This window comes from Sarcophilus harrisii, chromosome 2 (genome assembly GCF_902635505.1).
Source record: "Sarcophilus harrisii chromosome 2, mSarHar1.11, whole genome shotgun sequence".
Lineage (NCBI taxonomy): Eukaryota > Metazoa > Chordata > Mammalia > Dasyuromorphia > Dasyuridae > Sarcophilus > Sarcophilus harrisii.
The window spans coordinates 520436396-520452738 of record NC_045427.1 but is presented as its reverse complement, the minus strand read 5'-3'; the positions used below and the strand labels follow the sequence as shown (position 1 = coordinate 520452738).

Below are 16343 nucleotides of genomic sequence, written 5' to 3'. Positions count from 1 at the left end.
GGATTCTGACCTTCTGAGCAACAAGCCAATATGCACAGCTGTGCAGTCAAACCATAACCCCAAAGGCTACAAAACGGCGGGAGAAATGAAGGGTTCTGGGTTCAGCAGCCTCCAGTGCCAACCTACATGATCTTTAGTGGTTTGCTGGTGGTGATGGGGAGGATTGGAAGGGGAGCAGGTCTACAGGTTAAGGGTATCAATCATGAGTGAAACAAACACATAATAAACACACAGATGCCTTCTGTTTCCACACCAATAGTCTGATGAAGCTACAGGAACTCTGGGATATAGTTCATGATTTAAGGGGGGGGGGAAGAAAAAAAATTGTTTCTTAATGTGATGCAGAAGCCAGAGTTAACCCATGACTCTCTGTTCTGTATGAAGTAACAAAGAGGAATAACCTTCTCCTCAACCCAACTGCAAACACAGTTCCCTAGAAAAAGGGCCAAAGAGAAAAGAAAGTATTTGTCCCAATGGGAACTGGCATATGTGAGAAGGAACGGTCAATGAGCATTTATTGAGAACCTAGTATTTGCCAAACACTGTGCTAGGTATGTAGGATTCAGAGATGGAAAGGACCTTAGATACTACTTCGAAGGTCTTATAATGATTTCAGAAATGAGTTTAAATCAAAGGAACGAGACATGGGATGCTCTTGTACTGGCCTTCCCCCTTCTTTCCTCCCTCACGCCAGTCTTTCTCAGATCTGGGGGAGATGGGGATAAGTACATGTCCATTCAGGGCTCCTGAATGTGAAGGCAGAGCTTTAAAAAGGTTGGGGGAGTTCAGCACTCTATGACAGTACCGCTACTTAAACTGATCTGTTTGGTGCCTGGAACTAGGACCAAATAAAGTTTCAAAAGTGGAGTCCTTTCTGTAAGGGAATTGGTCAGGGTTAGTCCCAAACTTGTGGTAGCACTCTGGACTTCCTTGATCTTGGGGGCTGGAACATGCACCCTCTTCACTTATTGCCTTGGAAAGGAACTCTTTCTCTCATGCAATATTTTCTCATAACTTGCTCTACTGGCAAGTTAAATCAGAGATAAAATTAATTATCCAGGTAAAGGTGGCCATGTGAACATTCATTTTAGATTATGACACTACTTCTCCAAATTTAAAACACCCCCCCCCGAAATCTTTTAGATGAACTGGGTCCAAGGCCAGAATGGAAGAGGGAGATTGATGCTTCACAGAGAGGTGTGAGCCTCCCAAACAGGCACCTGGAAGGCAGGAGGGCTGTGTTTTTTAAAAGTCACTGCAGTGGGCATAGTTGCATCTTTAGAGAAAGGTGGTACAAGAACCAGTTACGGATGGATAGGGCAGGGGAATCACTTCAGCCTCTGAAACACATGTGAGGTAGTCCTGTTGTGAGGAGAGAAATGTAAAACCAACTACAAGAGAAGTAAAAAGGGGAGGTGGTGATGAAGACAGGGAAAAGATGAAAAGAGTAGACTAGAAGAGGATTGAGAGAGAGATGAAAGAGGGGAAAAGGAGGTGGAGATGAGAGATGAGAGAGAAGAGAGGAGAAGAAGGAAGTGAGAGATGATAGAGAGAGAGGGGAGGGGGAAAGGGAGGTGAAAAGCAAAAGGCAAAGAGAGAGAGGAAAAAGGGAGAAGAGAAACAGAATGGGGAGATGGGGGAAGGAGTGAAAAAAAGAGAAAATGTGGGAGGGTGGGAAAAACAGGAGAAAGAGCGAGAAATTCAGAAACAGAGTTCAGGGATAGAGAAAAACAGGGCAAGAAAGAGAAAGCAACAACAAAGGAGAGATGGAAGGCTTTTACAGGAAACAAAAGAGACAACAAGTAAGAGGGAGGAGAAATGAGGACAGAGGCAGAGAAGAGAGAAAGAAAGAGGACAAGAGAAGTCTGAGGGAGACTGAGAGTTGGGATGAGGGAAAGGAGATAAGGGAAGAGATAAGAGGAAGAGAAATAGGAAACAGATAGGACAGAGGGACATAGAGAGACAAAATGATGAGGATAAATAGATGCATGGGACAGAAAAAGGGAAAGGGAGAAGGAGAGAGAAGGGAAAGATTTCTAGGGAAGGGAGACAGACAGGATATGGGGAGGGAGACTAGCAAGTGGCTATAAAACCAGGCTTTGCTCAAAATAAAATCAAACCGTTGTTTAGAGAGGACTCGGAGTCCCTTGCACACGCAGCACGAAGCAGGTGGCAGAAAGGGGACGCACCCAGAATGTTAGGCACCGGACCTGCTTGGAGCTGCTGCCCAGCCCGGGAGGGAGGCAGCAGAGGGGCGGCACTGTCTTGCTAAGACAGGGTGTTAGAGACACTCTCAGAGTGTGTAATAAAAGATGTGGAGTCATGGAAAGGTTGGCGGGCTGCAGCGACAGGAGGTGCTCCCGGAGGCTGTCCTAGAAAGAAATCGTCTACTAACCCACAACTCCTCATTCTCATAAGTTCCGAGCACAGCCACGGAAATGCCCACGATTCTCCAGCAAATACCGCCCTTCCTCCCAACCACTGACCCAAGGTGTGCGCCCACGCAGGGGCCACAGGAGCCTAGTTCTCGAGGGGCAGGAAGGCTGACACCGGAGAGAAGTGAGGCACTTTGGGAAGAGCAGACTCCTGGTGCAGGAGATCTGGCTCCTCCAGGGCACCTACTGGCTCCTCCCGAGGCCCAGGGAGGTCTCCACATGGCTTAGTGAGGAGGTACACATACAGATGCACAAATGCAAATGCTGTTTCACATGGTCCAGGTCAAATGGGCGCCAAGCTTGGCCAGTCAGGGCCATTGGCTCTGGGTTGCGGTGGATGAGTGGAGGCCCGAAGAGCTGCCCTGAAGGCCGTCGGGGTGTCCAGAAAGGGTTGGGGATCCCTTTTTCAGCTGCCCACTCCTGCAGGTGTGAGGATGCTCAGGGGTTGTTTTCTCCAGGGCATCTCCATGCTGGGGAAAGCCATTGCAAAGATCTTGGACACTAGCCGCCTCTGGCTGGTGAGTCTGCCTGTCTGGCCCAGTGGCTTCTAGCTCATCTCCTCCCAGGTCTCTGCTTGACCAGTGTGTTTCCGACCTCTGCTCACTGATATGGGAGGGGGAGGCTGGAGATCCAAGGGGGGTGGGGTCCCGAGGCTCCGGGCCACCGAGCTCAGGATCATGGTGCCCTTCAGATGCAGAGAAGTCAGAGTGGACGATGACATCAGCCTCCACTTGGTTTCTGCAGGATGAAAGCGGTTTCTTTCTTCCATCACTCTGGTAAGGACAAAGAACACAAAATCCTGAGAATGCAGAGGGACTACCACATCCAGGAGTGGAGGAATAGTAAATGGCTGTCATAGCCCAGATTTGGGGGAGGGCAACAAATGACATGGGGGATGGACACCAGAGTAACCCTCAGAGCCTAAGGGATACCGGAAAGTCACCGCACATGGAAAGGTAGCTCATTGTAATGGAAAGAACTACGATCACAGATCCAATACTAGCTATGTAACCCAAAGCCAGATGAGTTCTTGGAGACTCAGTTTTCCCATCTGCAAAATAAGAATAATAACTTATCTCACAGAATTAGGAGGAGAGCACATTGCCTTTCTAGGATCACAGCTTCTAAGGGACTTAAGGATCACCTACGACAATTTTCTCATTTTACAGATAAGAAAACTGAAACCTAGAAAAATTTAGATTGTTACTTGATCAAGGTTACATAGGTGCTAAAGCAGAACATAGATTCAAATTCAGGTTGCTCTGACTCCATTACTCCACTCTGCCTTCTCATTATAACCTGAATATGTATGCTATGTAAGTGAACATTACTCTGATATACATTCAGCAAGTTAGGCAAGGAGATGAACGTCCCGTTGTCCCAATCCCCATAAGTCAGAGAAGCTCCAGAACCACAATGGGAGGCTCTGAGATTGTGAGGAATGAAACATTCCTACGTGGTTTTGAGGTAGATTGGAGGGTCCTTTATAAGACACCGGTCAACCTAGGTTGGGAGAAAGAAGTACAGAGAGGTCCCCAATCTTTCAGAACCACTGCTCATACATCCATCAACTCTTCTCTAACAATATGTTCATCTCTAGAGGAAGATTTCCGGAATCTCTAGGTAATTCATGAATCCCATGTAGTTCTAGATGATAACAACCCAAGCTAATGGGACACCTTTTTATCCCAAATAAAAGTTAATGGATGACACCTGATGAGGTTGTTCCCACCAACAAATGCCGGCCCAAACCCTCTCAACGTATATACTCACCATCATGGCGTCATACATCAGGGCCTGCAGTATCAGGGTCTGTCCTGCTCCAGCTGGGGGGAGCAGGGCTTGGGTCAGAGCAGGGTTAGGACACGTCTGAGGGGCCCTGCATCCCGCCCAGGTTCCTGACCAGCTCAGCCCTCCAGAGTGAGCCCATGTGACCTGGAGGCAAAGAACAAAAGATTGGTCAACGATCAAAGCCAAAGTTAGATCCCGCTATGGGTGGGGGTGGAGTGAATGGAAGCAGTGAGATGGCCTTTTGCACAGGTCCCAAGCTAGACAGGATAAAAACCTAGGAGATGGAGCTGACTGGCTCTTTCCTGATGGAAAGGATGTCAGGAATGGCTCTGCCCGGGGAGACCTGAGGACAGGGCCAATGTCTGTGGGTGTCGGGGTGTGGGGTGGGTGGGGAAGGCATTTGGGGAAGTGAAGAGATGGGCCCTAGTAAGTGAGTCACTGAGTGCGGAGGAAGGGAGGAGGCTCGGACTAATGATCAGGATCTAGAGCACTGCATTCCCACTTTGTGCCATTTCCTACTGATCCCATTTGAGAGCCGCTGGCTGCCTGCAGGGGAATGAAATGGGGAGGGTAGAAGGAGAAGTTGAGTCTGCTGGGAGAGGGGGATTGACCTTGGAGGCCATCCCAGCCTTTCTGAATGTGGCTCTTGCTTATTGAGGTTATCCCAGGTGACTATATGGAGCCCTCCCCCTCCGTGAGAACCAAACTGTCCGAATTTGCCAGAGGGATGGGGTCCATCTGCTCTCCCTGCCCCCACTGACATCTGGCCCAGAGGAAAGGGAGGTTATCACTTGGCACACGCTGTACTCTGCCACCCCCTGGTGCCCTAAGGCAGAACTGACACGCAGGAGCAGCCCGGGGAAGCTGCCAGCTGTGGCGAGACGGACAGCTATGGGGTCCCAGATGTCACCTTTCTCTTGGTGTGGCCGCGACCTTCAGCGCCGCCGCCCATGAGGCTGTGCACCTCAGCTCCCTCGTCGAGGTCCGGGAAGGGCGAGAAGGACCCGTCCTGGAGCCGAGGGTGAGGGCACACGAGGGACTCAAGCTCATGGGCAGCAGGGGGGCCCGGCGGGCACAGCTGGGCGCGGGAGTAAAGCCGCGGGTTCTCAGCGGTGGGAGAAGCCAAGCCGGGGAGCGACTCCCTGTGCAGGGAAGCGGGAGAAAAAGGCAAAGGAATCAGAGCGCGTTTGGGTGGGAGCGAGAATCTTGGGGAAGACCAGACAGACAGAAGCCCTTGATACTGAATGAACTGCCCTGGCCAAGAACTCCCTTCTGTTTTACTTCATTTCCAATAAGAAACAACAATTGCTTAATTGGAAGATTATTTATTCTTCAGCAATTATTTATTCGAAGTCACACCTGAAGCAGGAAATTATTGTCCTAACAACCGGAGAGATCCAAAGACAAAGAACGGATTTTGCCATTAGAGTAGTGGAGGAATGAATGTGGATCAGGAGGATCAGGCTTTTAATTCTGTCTCAAACATTACCTGGGTGGCCCTGGGCATGTCACTTAGCAGCGGGAGTTTCTTTATCTACAAAATGAACTCAGTGATTTCTAAGGCCCTTTCCAGACCTAAATCTATGATCCTACCCAACCCAGCATCTCCACCTGGGAGTTATTGTCCTTTTCCCACCTATTCTAAAAGCCCTGGGCTGGGGTGAGGTGAGGGATGGTAGGGAAAGAATTGGTAGAATTTGTCTTGGATAAAGAAGATGCCTTACTAAGATGGAAATATGCTTTCTGTAATTTCACATGTATAACTGATATCACATTGCTCGCCTTCTCAGTGGGTATGTGAAGAACTGGAGTAGGGAAGGGAGGAGAATTTGGAATTGTAAATTTAAAAAATAAATAATAACTTTATTAAAGGGAAAATAGAAATTTTAAAAAAGAAGATGCTTTTAACGACCCCCATTCCCCTGATTTCAGATTAAGCCCAAAAGTTGAACAGAAAGAAGAACTGATTCCTCTTCCTACCCATCCTCACTGTCTAGGGGCAAATATCTCATTGGCAGAAAAGGGAAGAGCTAACCAGAGTTATCTTTTACTAGAGAACTTTGTATCTAAGGAAATGACACAAATTGTAAACATATAATATTATCAATTTTTATTATTTCCACTAGCTTTTTCTTTCTTTCTTTCTAATATCTTCCCTAAATGCTGAAATGCTGATCCAAGATGATAGAGAGGAATAAAGAGATGGGAGTGGGAGTGGGGGAGTAAGGGAGTGGGAAAGTTTCTTTATCAGCTTTTCTTTGTCAGTTATATCCTATGGAGACTGAGACCAGCATATTAGGGTAAGGGACATAGAAGGAACCAGTTACAGTGAAGATGGATGGGGAGTATAACTAAAGAGATTTTCTGGCAGATCCAGAAAAGAAATAGTGGATGCTTCCAAACCTCACTTTCCATTTTACAATCATCATTAATGAATCTTCCAGCCTAGTTCCAAGGTGTGTCCGAGGGCCAGAGGGAGGAGATGGTTTCACTCCTTGATATCATCTCAAAAGTCAGGGATATCTCCAAACATACTATTCCTTTTATAAGGGAATTCTTATGTATAAAGGTATCCATCCCTAAACTCTCACCCAGGAGTTTAGATAACTGTGGAGCTATTTCCATTTCCCCCATTAGAATACAAGCCCATTGAGGGCAGGAAATTTTGTTTTGTTTTCAGTTTTTTATACCCAGGGCTTATCGTGGCACAGAGGAAGTACTTAATATGTGCTTGTTGACTGACTGACCCTGTTATGGTTATGGAGAAGGAGAAAGGCTGAGAAACCTCTGCTTTGTCCCTCCTGATTCCCTGTCACCTTCTCACCTGTGGGAGTTGTTTCGTAGGCCAGCACACATGCAGGCAAGGAGGCAGAGGAGGCCCAGGCAGACACCCACTATGATGCCGGTGACCGAGTGAACATCCAGGACATCTGGAAGACATAAGAGAGAAACTGTGGACAATCAAAGCACCGTGTGCTATAGACAGTATTTAAGATCTCAAGAGAATACTTATACCTCTCATGGAAGAACCAGAACACATCCTTAACATATTAACAAGGGTAACCCTTATTTTTGGCAGCATGCTAAGCAGTTTAGTTTGGAAGAGTCTTTAAGCTAGCTTTTGTTTGCCATGGAACTTTGGGCATATACTATGCCCATTTCTGGAAAATACAGCAAATCAACCTCTTAGTAAAACAGTGGCCTTTTCCTCTCCCACCAAACCAAACTGGTCTCTTAATGAACCCCGCCCCCCCAACACACACATAGCTTCCTAATAAAATCTATCTTCCGGTCTATCCAGACTCTCAAACTAACTTACTTAGTCCCTGTCCCCCCCCCCCCCCCCCCCATCAATTAGAATGAACTTTCCTACCAAACAGATCTCCTGAATTAAAATTTCTTTAGACTGAAATAGGTCTCTCAACCTATCTAACCTATTCATCAACACGGAATGTCTAAAGTGACTTAATGTTAGTCTTGTCTCAACACAGGACACTGAAGGTGAAATGACCTTTGGGGTTGGGGGAGAAGAGGAGGTCTTTTGTTCAAGTCTTTTGTGATTTCAGTACTAGCTCCTGAGTGGTATTTGTCCCAGGTTTCTCCTCCCGGTATCCTCCGATATGTGTTCTCTCTTCCACCAACTCATACCTGAAAGTTTCTCCTGCAGAGTGAGTACATCTTGTAGACCAGAGAATGGCCCTGGTCCCACCTCTGTGCGTGCTCCCATCTTGAAGAAATATCTAGTGTCACTTTCCAACCCATGAACTTCAGCACTAAAGATGTTTCCTAGGGAAGAGTATGAAAAGCAGAAAGAGCAAAATTAGCTGGTAGTGAATGGTTGTTGAAAGAAGCCTCCTACAAAACTCTGCTACTTTTCCTCACCCTTGTCACACCCCCAACCTTCTGACTAAGGAGGACAGACAGCTTCTCTGCCCCTGATTCATTAGGAGGTGTTCAAACCAGCCCCCCACCAGCATCTTGCTCCTAACTATATCAACAACCAAAAAGACAGACTTTGGTTAAGTTAAGTTCTGGAATGAGCTGGAGAATTCCCCTCTAAAGATGAATCCCATCTAGGTGCGTCATAGAGGAAGACAGAAGAGATGGGACAGCTTGCAGCTGCCTGAGGAGACAATGAAGGCTGGGGGGCCTGAGCAGTGCACACTCACCATCTGTGGTGAGCAGAGTCCACAGGTGGTCAGGCTTCGAGTGATTGGAGCTGTAAAGGATCAGGTATTCCACAATCACTCCATTGGGCTCCACTGGTGGACACCAGCGGAGTCGGACTGTAGATGGGGTGAGAGGGCTTAGGCGAAGATCTGAAGGAGGAGTTGAGGGTCCTGGGAAAGGTTAGAAGGAGGAAAAAAGTCAGGGGCACACTCACTGAGGCTTAAACATCGAAAGGAGTAATGGCATTAAAGGAAGTCAAAAGGGATGCTGAGAACCTGATAGATTGGAGGAGGCAATGGGACAACAGAGGCATCATTAAGGTCCCTTCAGAGTATGAGACCAGAGACAAGGGTATAGGGACATATGGTGCATTATACTGGAAAGAGCAAAGATTTGGAGTCAGGCAACTTGAGTTCTTTCTAGTCCTGGTTTTATCCCTAACATACTGAGCTATCTTTAGATTCACTTCACTGGGTCTCAGTTTCCCCATCTGTAAAACAGGGATGATAATAGTTTTGATAAAGGGCACATCTGTCAAAGTACTTTGGAAAGCAGAGAGCTTCCATAAAGTCCATCTGCAGTTATGGAAACTTACCCCAAGGGTATATGTATAATAGAGATAATCTGTACATTACTCTGAGATTAAAATTTATTGATGTTTTAAGGGTAACTGAATCATAAAACAGTATATGGGATAACTTATTCTCTATCCAGATAAACAAATTAACTTCAGGATGCAGTATCCAGCAGAACTGAGGCCCATCTTAGTTTCATAAGAGAAGCAGGCAAATTGGTGTAGTAGAGAGTTGGCTTCATAAGCCAGGAGGATCCGGGTTCAAGTCATGCCATTGATATGTACTGGATAGACAAATCAATTCACCTTTTACTGCTGTGGGCACCTGTACCTTTTCACCTTTCAGTCAACTGTGACCACAGAAATAATTTACAAAAACCTGTTTGTTCCCTTCTCCCATTTGATCATCCCAACATCCTTGCGAGGCAGACAAAGATTATCATTCCCATTTTACAGGTGATAAAAGTGAGGGTTTGGGAGAATAAGTGATTTTCCAAAGATGAATTAGATAAGCTAGAAAGTGGGCAAGCCAAGATTAGGACTCCTGACTCCAAGGTGTTATGGGCCAGAACTCTGAACTTGAAACAAAGGATTCTTACAAGGTGCTAAGTCAATGAAATTGATAGATACAATGGTTATCTAGTTTAGCATGGTGCTCCAGTTCAGTACATGTACTTAGTACTTAATATAGTTCTACAAGATTCACACCTATGATAAGAGAACATTACATTTTGGCACCCCACATTGGGCGCCAAAATGTAGTGTTCTTTGTTCAGTTTTCTTGGGGTCTCTGGGAGCAGCCTTCGTTTTAGTTCAGTAATCACCACAAGTGCAGCCAGGTGTTAAAAGTCCAAATCCTTTATTGCCGCCTTCAAAATCTTGTCTCCTTCACTAAGGCACCTTTTTTCATAATACCATAAAATCATCATCAGAGAGAAAGAATCTCAAGGTGGCTGACTCAGGTCCTGAAAGGAGACTAGGAATTTAGGAATTTGGGGAGAGTGAGAGAGAAAGAGAGAGAGAGAGAGAGAGAGAGAGAGAAGGGGATGAGGGAAGCAGTTACAGAACCACTCACTGTCAGGCAGAGTAGAACGTTCCACCACAGACCCAAACGGGCCATCTACGCCCACCCCGTGGGACTGCACTGCAAACTCATATTTGGTGAATGGCTTCAGTCCACCAATGAGGATGTCTTCACCAGAACTGTCAGGACAAGAACTCAACTGAACACTGAATCTGACCCCAGCCCTCCCCTCCTTAAGGTCTCCCAGGTCCTGTCCCACCAGTTCCCCATTCTCCTCTTTGAGGTGGGACAGATATGCAGAGACTTTTAGAAACACTCAGCTTTGGTACAAAGGTGTCTTACAAGTCACATCCAGAAAGCAGGGATGCTAGCTACATTTAAATTTGCACCCATTTTCTAACTTGAAATTACACTTCTATGCTATCTCCTCCAAGTATCCTCAGCCCATTTTACACCCACACAATGTACTATTGTACTATTGTATTGACTGATCTATCCTCTCTCTACATAATTTTGTCATCACTATCTGTGGGTGACATATAACCCATTCCTTCTTCTATGAGGAAGGAGTTCTCAAAAGCAGATATCATGTTCTCCTCAATAGATTGGGAGGCTGAAGACATTGTTTATTCTGTGACATATGCTCCAGTTCTAAGTACAGTACCCCCTCTGGGGGTTTTTAATTCTGATGTCACACCCTTTTCTTTTTCTATTTTTCTATTCCTTGACCATCCTCACTCTGGTGAAGTGAGGGAGTAGTGACAGATTATTGAACTCCTCAGCCTATGTCTTCCTTCCCATCACTCTCTGGTCCCCTTCCCCATATGCATTTCCTTGCCTGGTATAGTAAGTGACCAGGGAGGCATTCCTGAGCCCCCAAGGACTGAAGCGAACTGTGTAGTTGACAATTTTGACGGTGGTGAAGTCTGGCTTCTTCCAGCGCAGCCAGATGGATGTGGAGCTGTTGGATTCTGCATGTACATGGGCTGGGGGTAGAGGGGGGCTCTTCTGGACTGGTGGGTCTGTTGGAAAGGAAGCAGAGAGAGGAGAAGAATGAAGTGTTTAGTCCCAGAGGGTGGGCTATGATGTGATTTCTACTAGTCACTCTAGATTTTTAAGCATAATGCACTGGGTTGGGAATACAGGGATTTGGGTCTCAGTTCCCATTCTGCTCTAACTCACATGTTAGTCTATTATACTAGCCCTATGACTACAGTGTTAAAGTGGTGAAAATAGGAGGGAGACTGATCTCTAATATACAGCCGAGCTCTTACCTGCTGCAGGTGCCCTTTCTGTCTTGCCCTTCCACACAGCTGCATAGCCATCTTCATGTTTGTTGAATGCAACAAGCTTCACCTCATACAATCGTCCAGGTGCTGGAGAAGTCACAAGGGATCACTGACCAGAGATTCTGACTCCTGGCCCACAGATCTTTACTCCTGATCCTTAGGTTTACTGACCCAAGTTGATTTCAAGACTTTGATGATCAGAGACCCCAAAATCAGACTTCTCCCCACCCAATCATTACTAATTGGAGATTCTGACTTGACTTCAGGTATCACTGACCTGAGAAAGCCCTGAATTTCACTCTCTAGATTAATGGATCCCTCAAGTTGAATATTTAGGAACAGGACACAAAGGAAGGGATGTGTAAATTTCCCTCCCCTCAAAAGTCCAGAGGCACCCAACCTCCCTGCCCATTCCTTCCTCACCTAGCTGAGTTAATTCATACTGCTTCACTTTTTTCTTGAGTTTGACAGGCCCCACGTCCCAGACTTGGTCCGCACGACTCCCACCGCCAGAAGACCTCTCTTCACTTGTCTCCTCAGCTCCCACCTCCCTCCAGTATAGCTTGTAGCCTGAGATCTGTATAGGGTGAGGAGGTGGCTGCCATGTCACTACTAAGGATTCCATCCTTGCCCTGACCTTCAAATCTGTGGGAGCAAAGGGGACTGGGTGCAGTGAAGAGATGAAGAGGGGGAAGAATTAAATGAAGGAGGAAAATGGATACAGAAATGGTAAGATAATAAAGAGGAAGCAATTGAGCGTTCGGAGGAGAGGGAAGAAGAAACAAAGATTGGGGTAAGACAAAAGCATTTAATGAGTCTCAGATGCTTATTCAAATTACCATTTACAAGAATCTCCCCTTCCTGGTTCTTTGGGGGCCACTCAGTTAAACACAGTGCTCACCTCCAAATCCATTCTAGAGACAAGACTAAGAATATAGTCAAATTCTACAGACTGCTCATCTGCTCTGGCCCCCAAGTTCCTATTAGAAGGATGACTTTTTTGGGTATACTATCCACTTTGATAAGGATACATATCATACAACATAAGAAAATATCCTCTAATATAAACACATACCTCCTCACATGCATAAATATATATGTCCTCACAATACATGAAAAACCACTCACCTGGCAATATGTACCCATGCAGATACATCTACAAACATACTTCTCTATGGTCTTATGCCCATACATAAAATTCTCCTCCCTCTCTACCCCCTCTCCCCCAGCACATCCCTCTGCTCTCCATACTATGAGTCTGGTTCTCTGTATTGGGCGTTCGGTGCTGTGTCCATTGGGAGGGGGCTCCATATCCTGCACCAGTGCCTGCGGCAATGCGCACCCTGTACACCTTGTTGGGTTGTAATGAGTATAACATGAGCTGTGTCTCATTTCCAGAGACCTCAGTGGAAATAACTTGATCTGTTAAAGGTAGGAAAAGGATACAAGTTAGCAACAGCTTTGAGACTCTGACAACAGACCCTCACTTGTTCCCCCAGTTACTTGGCCCTGGACACCAAGACCCTAGGTACTTGAACACTTGGATGCAAGTTCAAGAACATATACCCAAGTTTATCTGACTTCAACTAAAAAAAAAAATCACTCTAGAGAGTAGTCACTGCTCCACACTGCCTTTCCCTTCAAAGATGAGGGTTCTCAACAAAATTCTCTTCCTCTCTACCTAGCAACTAGAGTAGAAAACACCTCTCCACCCCCATAACATTACCTGGGACTGTTTACTACTTCAGAGCCAGGGACATAGTAGGGGAAGATAGGGAGGTGGGAAGCCCCAAGTTCCTGTCTTCATCCTGCTGTCTCTGTAGAACTACCTCAAACTCAGGATGCAGAATTTTCTAACTTAGAGGAGGCTCTAAACTCCATTCCCCTTGTTACCTGGCCTTATCTAGTATTCCTGCTGCTTAAAACAGTGCTTGGTACATGGTAAGAGTTTTTTATTCATTCATTTTCTCCATTCAATGAACCTACAGAGAATATCTTCTCAGCCTTATTTTTAACTTATTCCACTTTCTCTTTTTTCTCTATCTTCTCCCAGCCTACTCTTCCTTTTCTCCCTCTCCTTCATGACCCCCATATCATTCTTTTCTCAATTTCTTCTGCTACAGGCGACTCTCAGTAACCTCTTCATTCTATCCTCCAGGGTATCCCACATTCTATGCTACTCTGTGGACCAACCACCCACTCATCCAGTATTGATCCTCTTCTTCTATCAAGCCAGTATAGAGCTAGGTGCCTGAATGGATCCTATCTTATGCTCACCTTCTCTTAGTGTGCAGTAGTCAATCTTATATTTCACAACTTTCCCATTGCTCAGGGAGGGTGGCAAAGGTAGCCAGCTCACTCGAATGTCCCCAGGAGTAGTGCTTGACAAAGAAAGCTGGGGTGCAGCACTGGGGACTGAGAACCAAGTGTTAGTGTGAGGCTCATCAGACTGATGAGGAAATAAGGGTCCAGGGAAATAAAAGAACAGTGTGTGAGTGAAAGAGTCAGACTAGAACCTATGAGAGAAGTAGAAAAGCCATCCTAGGGAAAATCAAGAAAACTGGAGGATATGATGCTTAAGGCTTCTGAACCAACAGAGGCAAATTCAAATAGAGCTGGAAGTCCTTTAAACCATGAAGATCCTTGGGGGCTGCATATTAACTTAATTAAAAATATTTCTTTTTTGTTTTTATTTATTTTGTTAAATTAAAAAAATTATTAAGTTGTATTTGTATTTTGTTAAATTTTCTTTTTTATTATTTTGTTAAATATTTCTCAACTACATTTTCATGTGATTTGGGAAGCATATGGGACCATTACATTCTGGACCAGTAGTGTCAAGCTCAAGCAGAAATGGGACCACTAACCCATAAGTAAGGGACCTGATGGTGGCACATAGATATAGAAAAGCACATATTGTGTTTTTGTTTTATTAAATATTTCTCCATCACCTTTTAATGTGGTTCAGTCACACTTGAGATAGCATTAGGATAGTAGTCAAAGACTGAAACGCAGACCAACAAAGTGTGAAGGGGATTTCTCCAATTGTAGAAAAAACCAGGCTCCTCTTTCTTACTGAAAAACTTGAATAGTATTTAGGAAGCACCTGATGGAGAGCCCATTTTTAGTCTAGCTTCAGAGCTAATTGAAAACTTCTTGGAGAGAATCTGGAGGGCAGGAGAGATGGTGTAGGAGGAAAGAGCCCTGGATTGAGAATCAGGAGAATGGCATTCCAATGGCAACTCTGCCTCTCATAAACTGTGTCTGATATGGAACAAGTCACTTCAGCTTTTAGATTTCAGTTTCTTATCTATCATAAGGAACTAGTCACACCCATTTTACCCACTCATTGTATATAAGCTGTTGAGAAGAAAAAATAAGACAATGAACAAAGAAGCACAGTCAAGGGAAGTTATCAAGGGAAAAGTTTAAATAAATTTTGGGAAGTGTTATGATCAGTTATTGAGATTAAGGGCATCTCTTGGACTCATCCCCTCTGTCAGGTCCCATCTTCCCATTTATCCCCCCAAGGAGCAGTGGCTCAGTGGTATACCATCATCCAGCGTATGAACAAGGGCGGGAGCTGAGGTGCGGCTAGCTCCCAGCTGGGAATAGGCCACCACGTAGAATTCATAGTCAGTATCCGGGTCCAAGTCTCGGACCTGCATCTCTGTTGTGTCATTGTTGACAGCAAACTGGTACTCCACATTGTCTGTGCCTGAAGATTAAGGATCAAGGGGGAAGATAAGGGAAGAGGGGAAAGGTTATGATAAATCCCCAAAAGGCAACTTGACATAAGTTCAATCTCAGACCTGAACACTTCCCAGGGAGATTGAATAGAATTGGAAGAGGGTTTACCTAGACACTCCTCTTCAATAAAAAACAAAACAAAACAAAAAACAAAACAAAAAAAACATAATTATAACATTGCAGATAAATGGGACAGAGGGGAAATGAAATGTTGCTTTTAATGGTCTCCTGGAATTGAAAATGCACGACCTTTCTTAGCTGCTGCCTGTCGGAGTGTTCATACTGTTTTCTTGAAGTCTAACTGAAATTCCTTTTACTGCCCTAGTCAGGATGAGGGACACCCTTGGAGCTTTAATGAGAACTCTAAGAATACCGCAAAAGTCCTCTGTAACAAAACAAAATCTGTTTCTAAAACCAACTACTTTTCAGGTAAGAACCAGAGAATTCCCCCCACATCCAGTTCTTAAAGCCTTTAAAAGACCATACAATACAGCCTCTTATCTCCCAGGTGGACTACCCCTCCCTTATCCTGCACAGACAACTGGTATCTTTAGTCCTAAAAGAAAGCCTCCCTGGATCCCTTGCTCCAGTCTCTCTTATCCCCTGAAGCCCCAGATAATCCCTCCCAATCTATAACCCCAATCTCCTTCATTGCCATTCAAACCCCACTCCCTTTCATTGCTTTCTCCAGAAGGAAGACTACAAACATCTTGGGGTATAATTCCTTTTTAGGAACCTCCAGAGATCCTTAGGTCTAACCAATTCTTTCTCTATCCTCCCACTTCTCATCAGGCAGCCCTTTCTAATTTTAATCTAAATTCTTCCATTTTTCCTTATCATGGCCTAGATGAAAAGTACTAGAGAGACATACCCAGTGCTTTCTGATAGTGAAGAGAAAAGCCAATGATCTGTTCACTGTGCAGCTCTGGCCGCTCCCATGATACTAGAACCGAGGTGCTGGTCAGTGGGGTAGCAGCCACTTTGGTGGGAGCACTGGGAAGCCCTTCTCGGACAATGACAGTCAAGCGAGCCGTGGCACATGCTGTACCCAGTCTGTTCTTGGCCACACACTGGTAGTAGCCAGCATCCTCCAGGCCAATCTGTGTGATGACCAAGCTGCTTCCTCCAGCTTGGATCTTGACCCTTCCATTGGACAACAGTGGTTCCCCATTCCGTAGCCAATGTAGAGTTGGTGCTGGTTCACCTTCTGCCCGGCACACAAAACGTGCTGTGCTTGCCCTCGTACGGGAGATTGTCTCTGGGGCCTGGGAGATGATGGGGGATGCTGGGAAAGACAAACATTGATGGTC

At 45.5% G+C, this 16343-nt stretch overlaps 1 protein-coding gene across 1 annotated transcript in view; it reads right to left on the bottom strand.

The window, feature by feature from the left end:
• Window positions 1-1610: 1610 nt before the first annotated feature.
• The window catches only part of IGDCC4 (immunoglobulin superfamily DCC subclass member 4), a 39594-nt gene continuing 24861 nt past the window's right edge, over window positions 1611-16343 (bottom strand). The window contains exons 7-20 of the mRNA XM_012543305.3: window positions 15905-16318; window positions 14837-15001; window positions 13561-13698; window positions 12535-12705; window positions 11707-11946; window positions 11269-11370; window positions 10833-11016; window positions 10046-10173; window positions 8396-8566; window positions 7875-8012; window positions 7051-7156; window positions 5137-5368; window positions 4209-4370; window positions 1611-3208 (exon numbers count right to left, since the gene is read on the bottom strand). Coding sequence (XP_012398759.1) covers window positions 2744-3208; window positions 4209-4370; window positions 5137-5368; window positions 7051-7156; window positions 7875-8012; window positions 8396-8566; window positions 10046-10173; window positions 10833-11016; window positions 11269-11370; window positions 11707-11946; window positions 12535-12705; window positions 13561-13698; window positions 14837-15001; window positions 15905-16318 — 2816 coding nt within the window. The 3' untranslated portion in view covers window positions 1611-2743. The remainder of the gene's footprint in view (window positions 3209-4208; window positions 4371-5136; window positions 5369-7050; window positions 7157-7874; window positions 8013-8395; window positions 8567-10045; window positions 10174-10832; window positions 11017-11268; window positions 11371-11706; window positions 11947-12534; window positions 12706-13560; window positions 13699-14836; window positions 15002-15904; window positions 16319-16343) is intronic.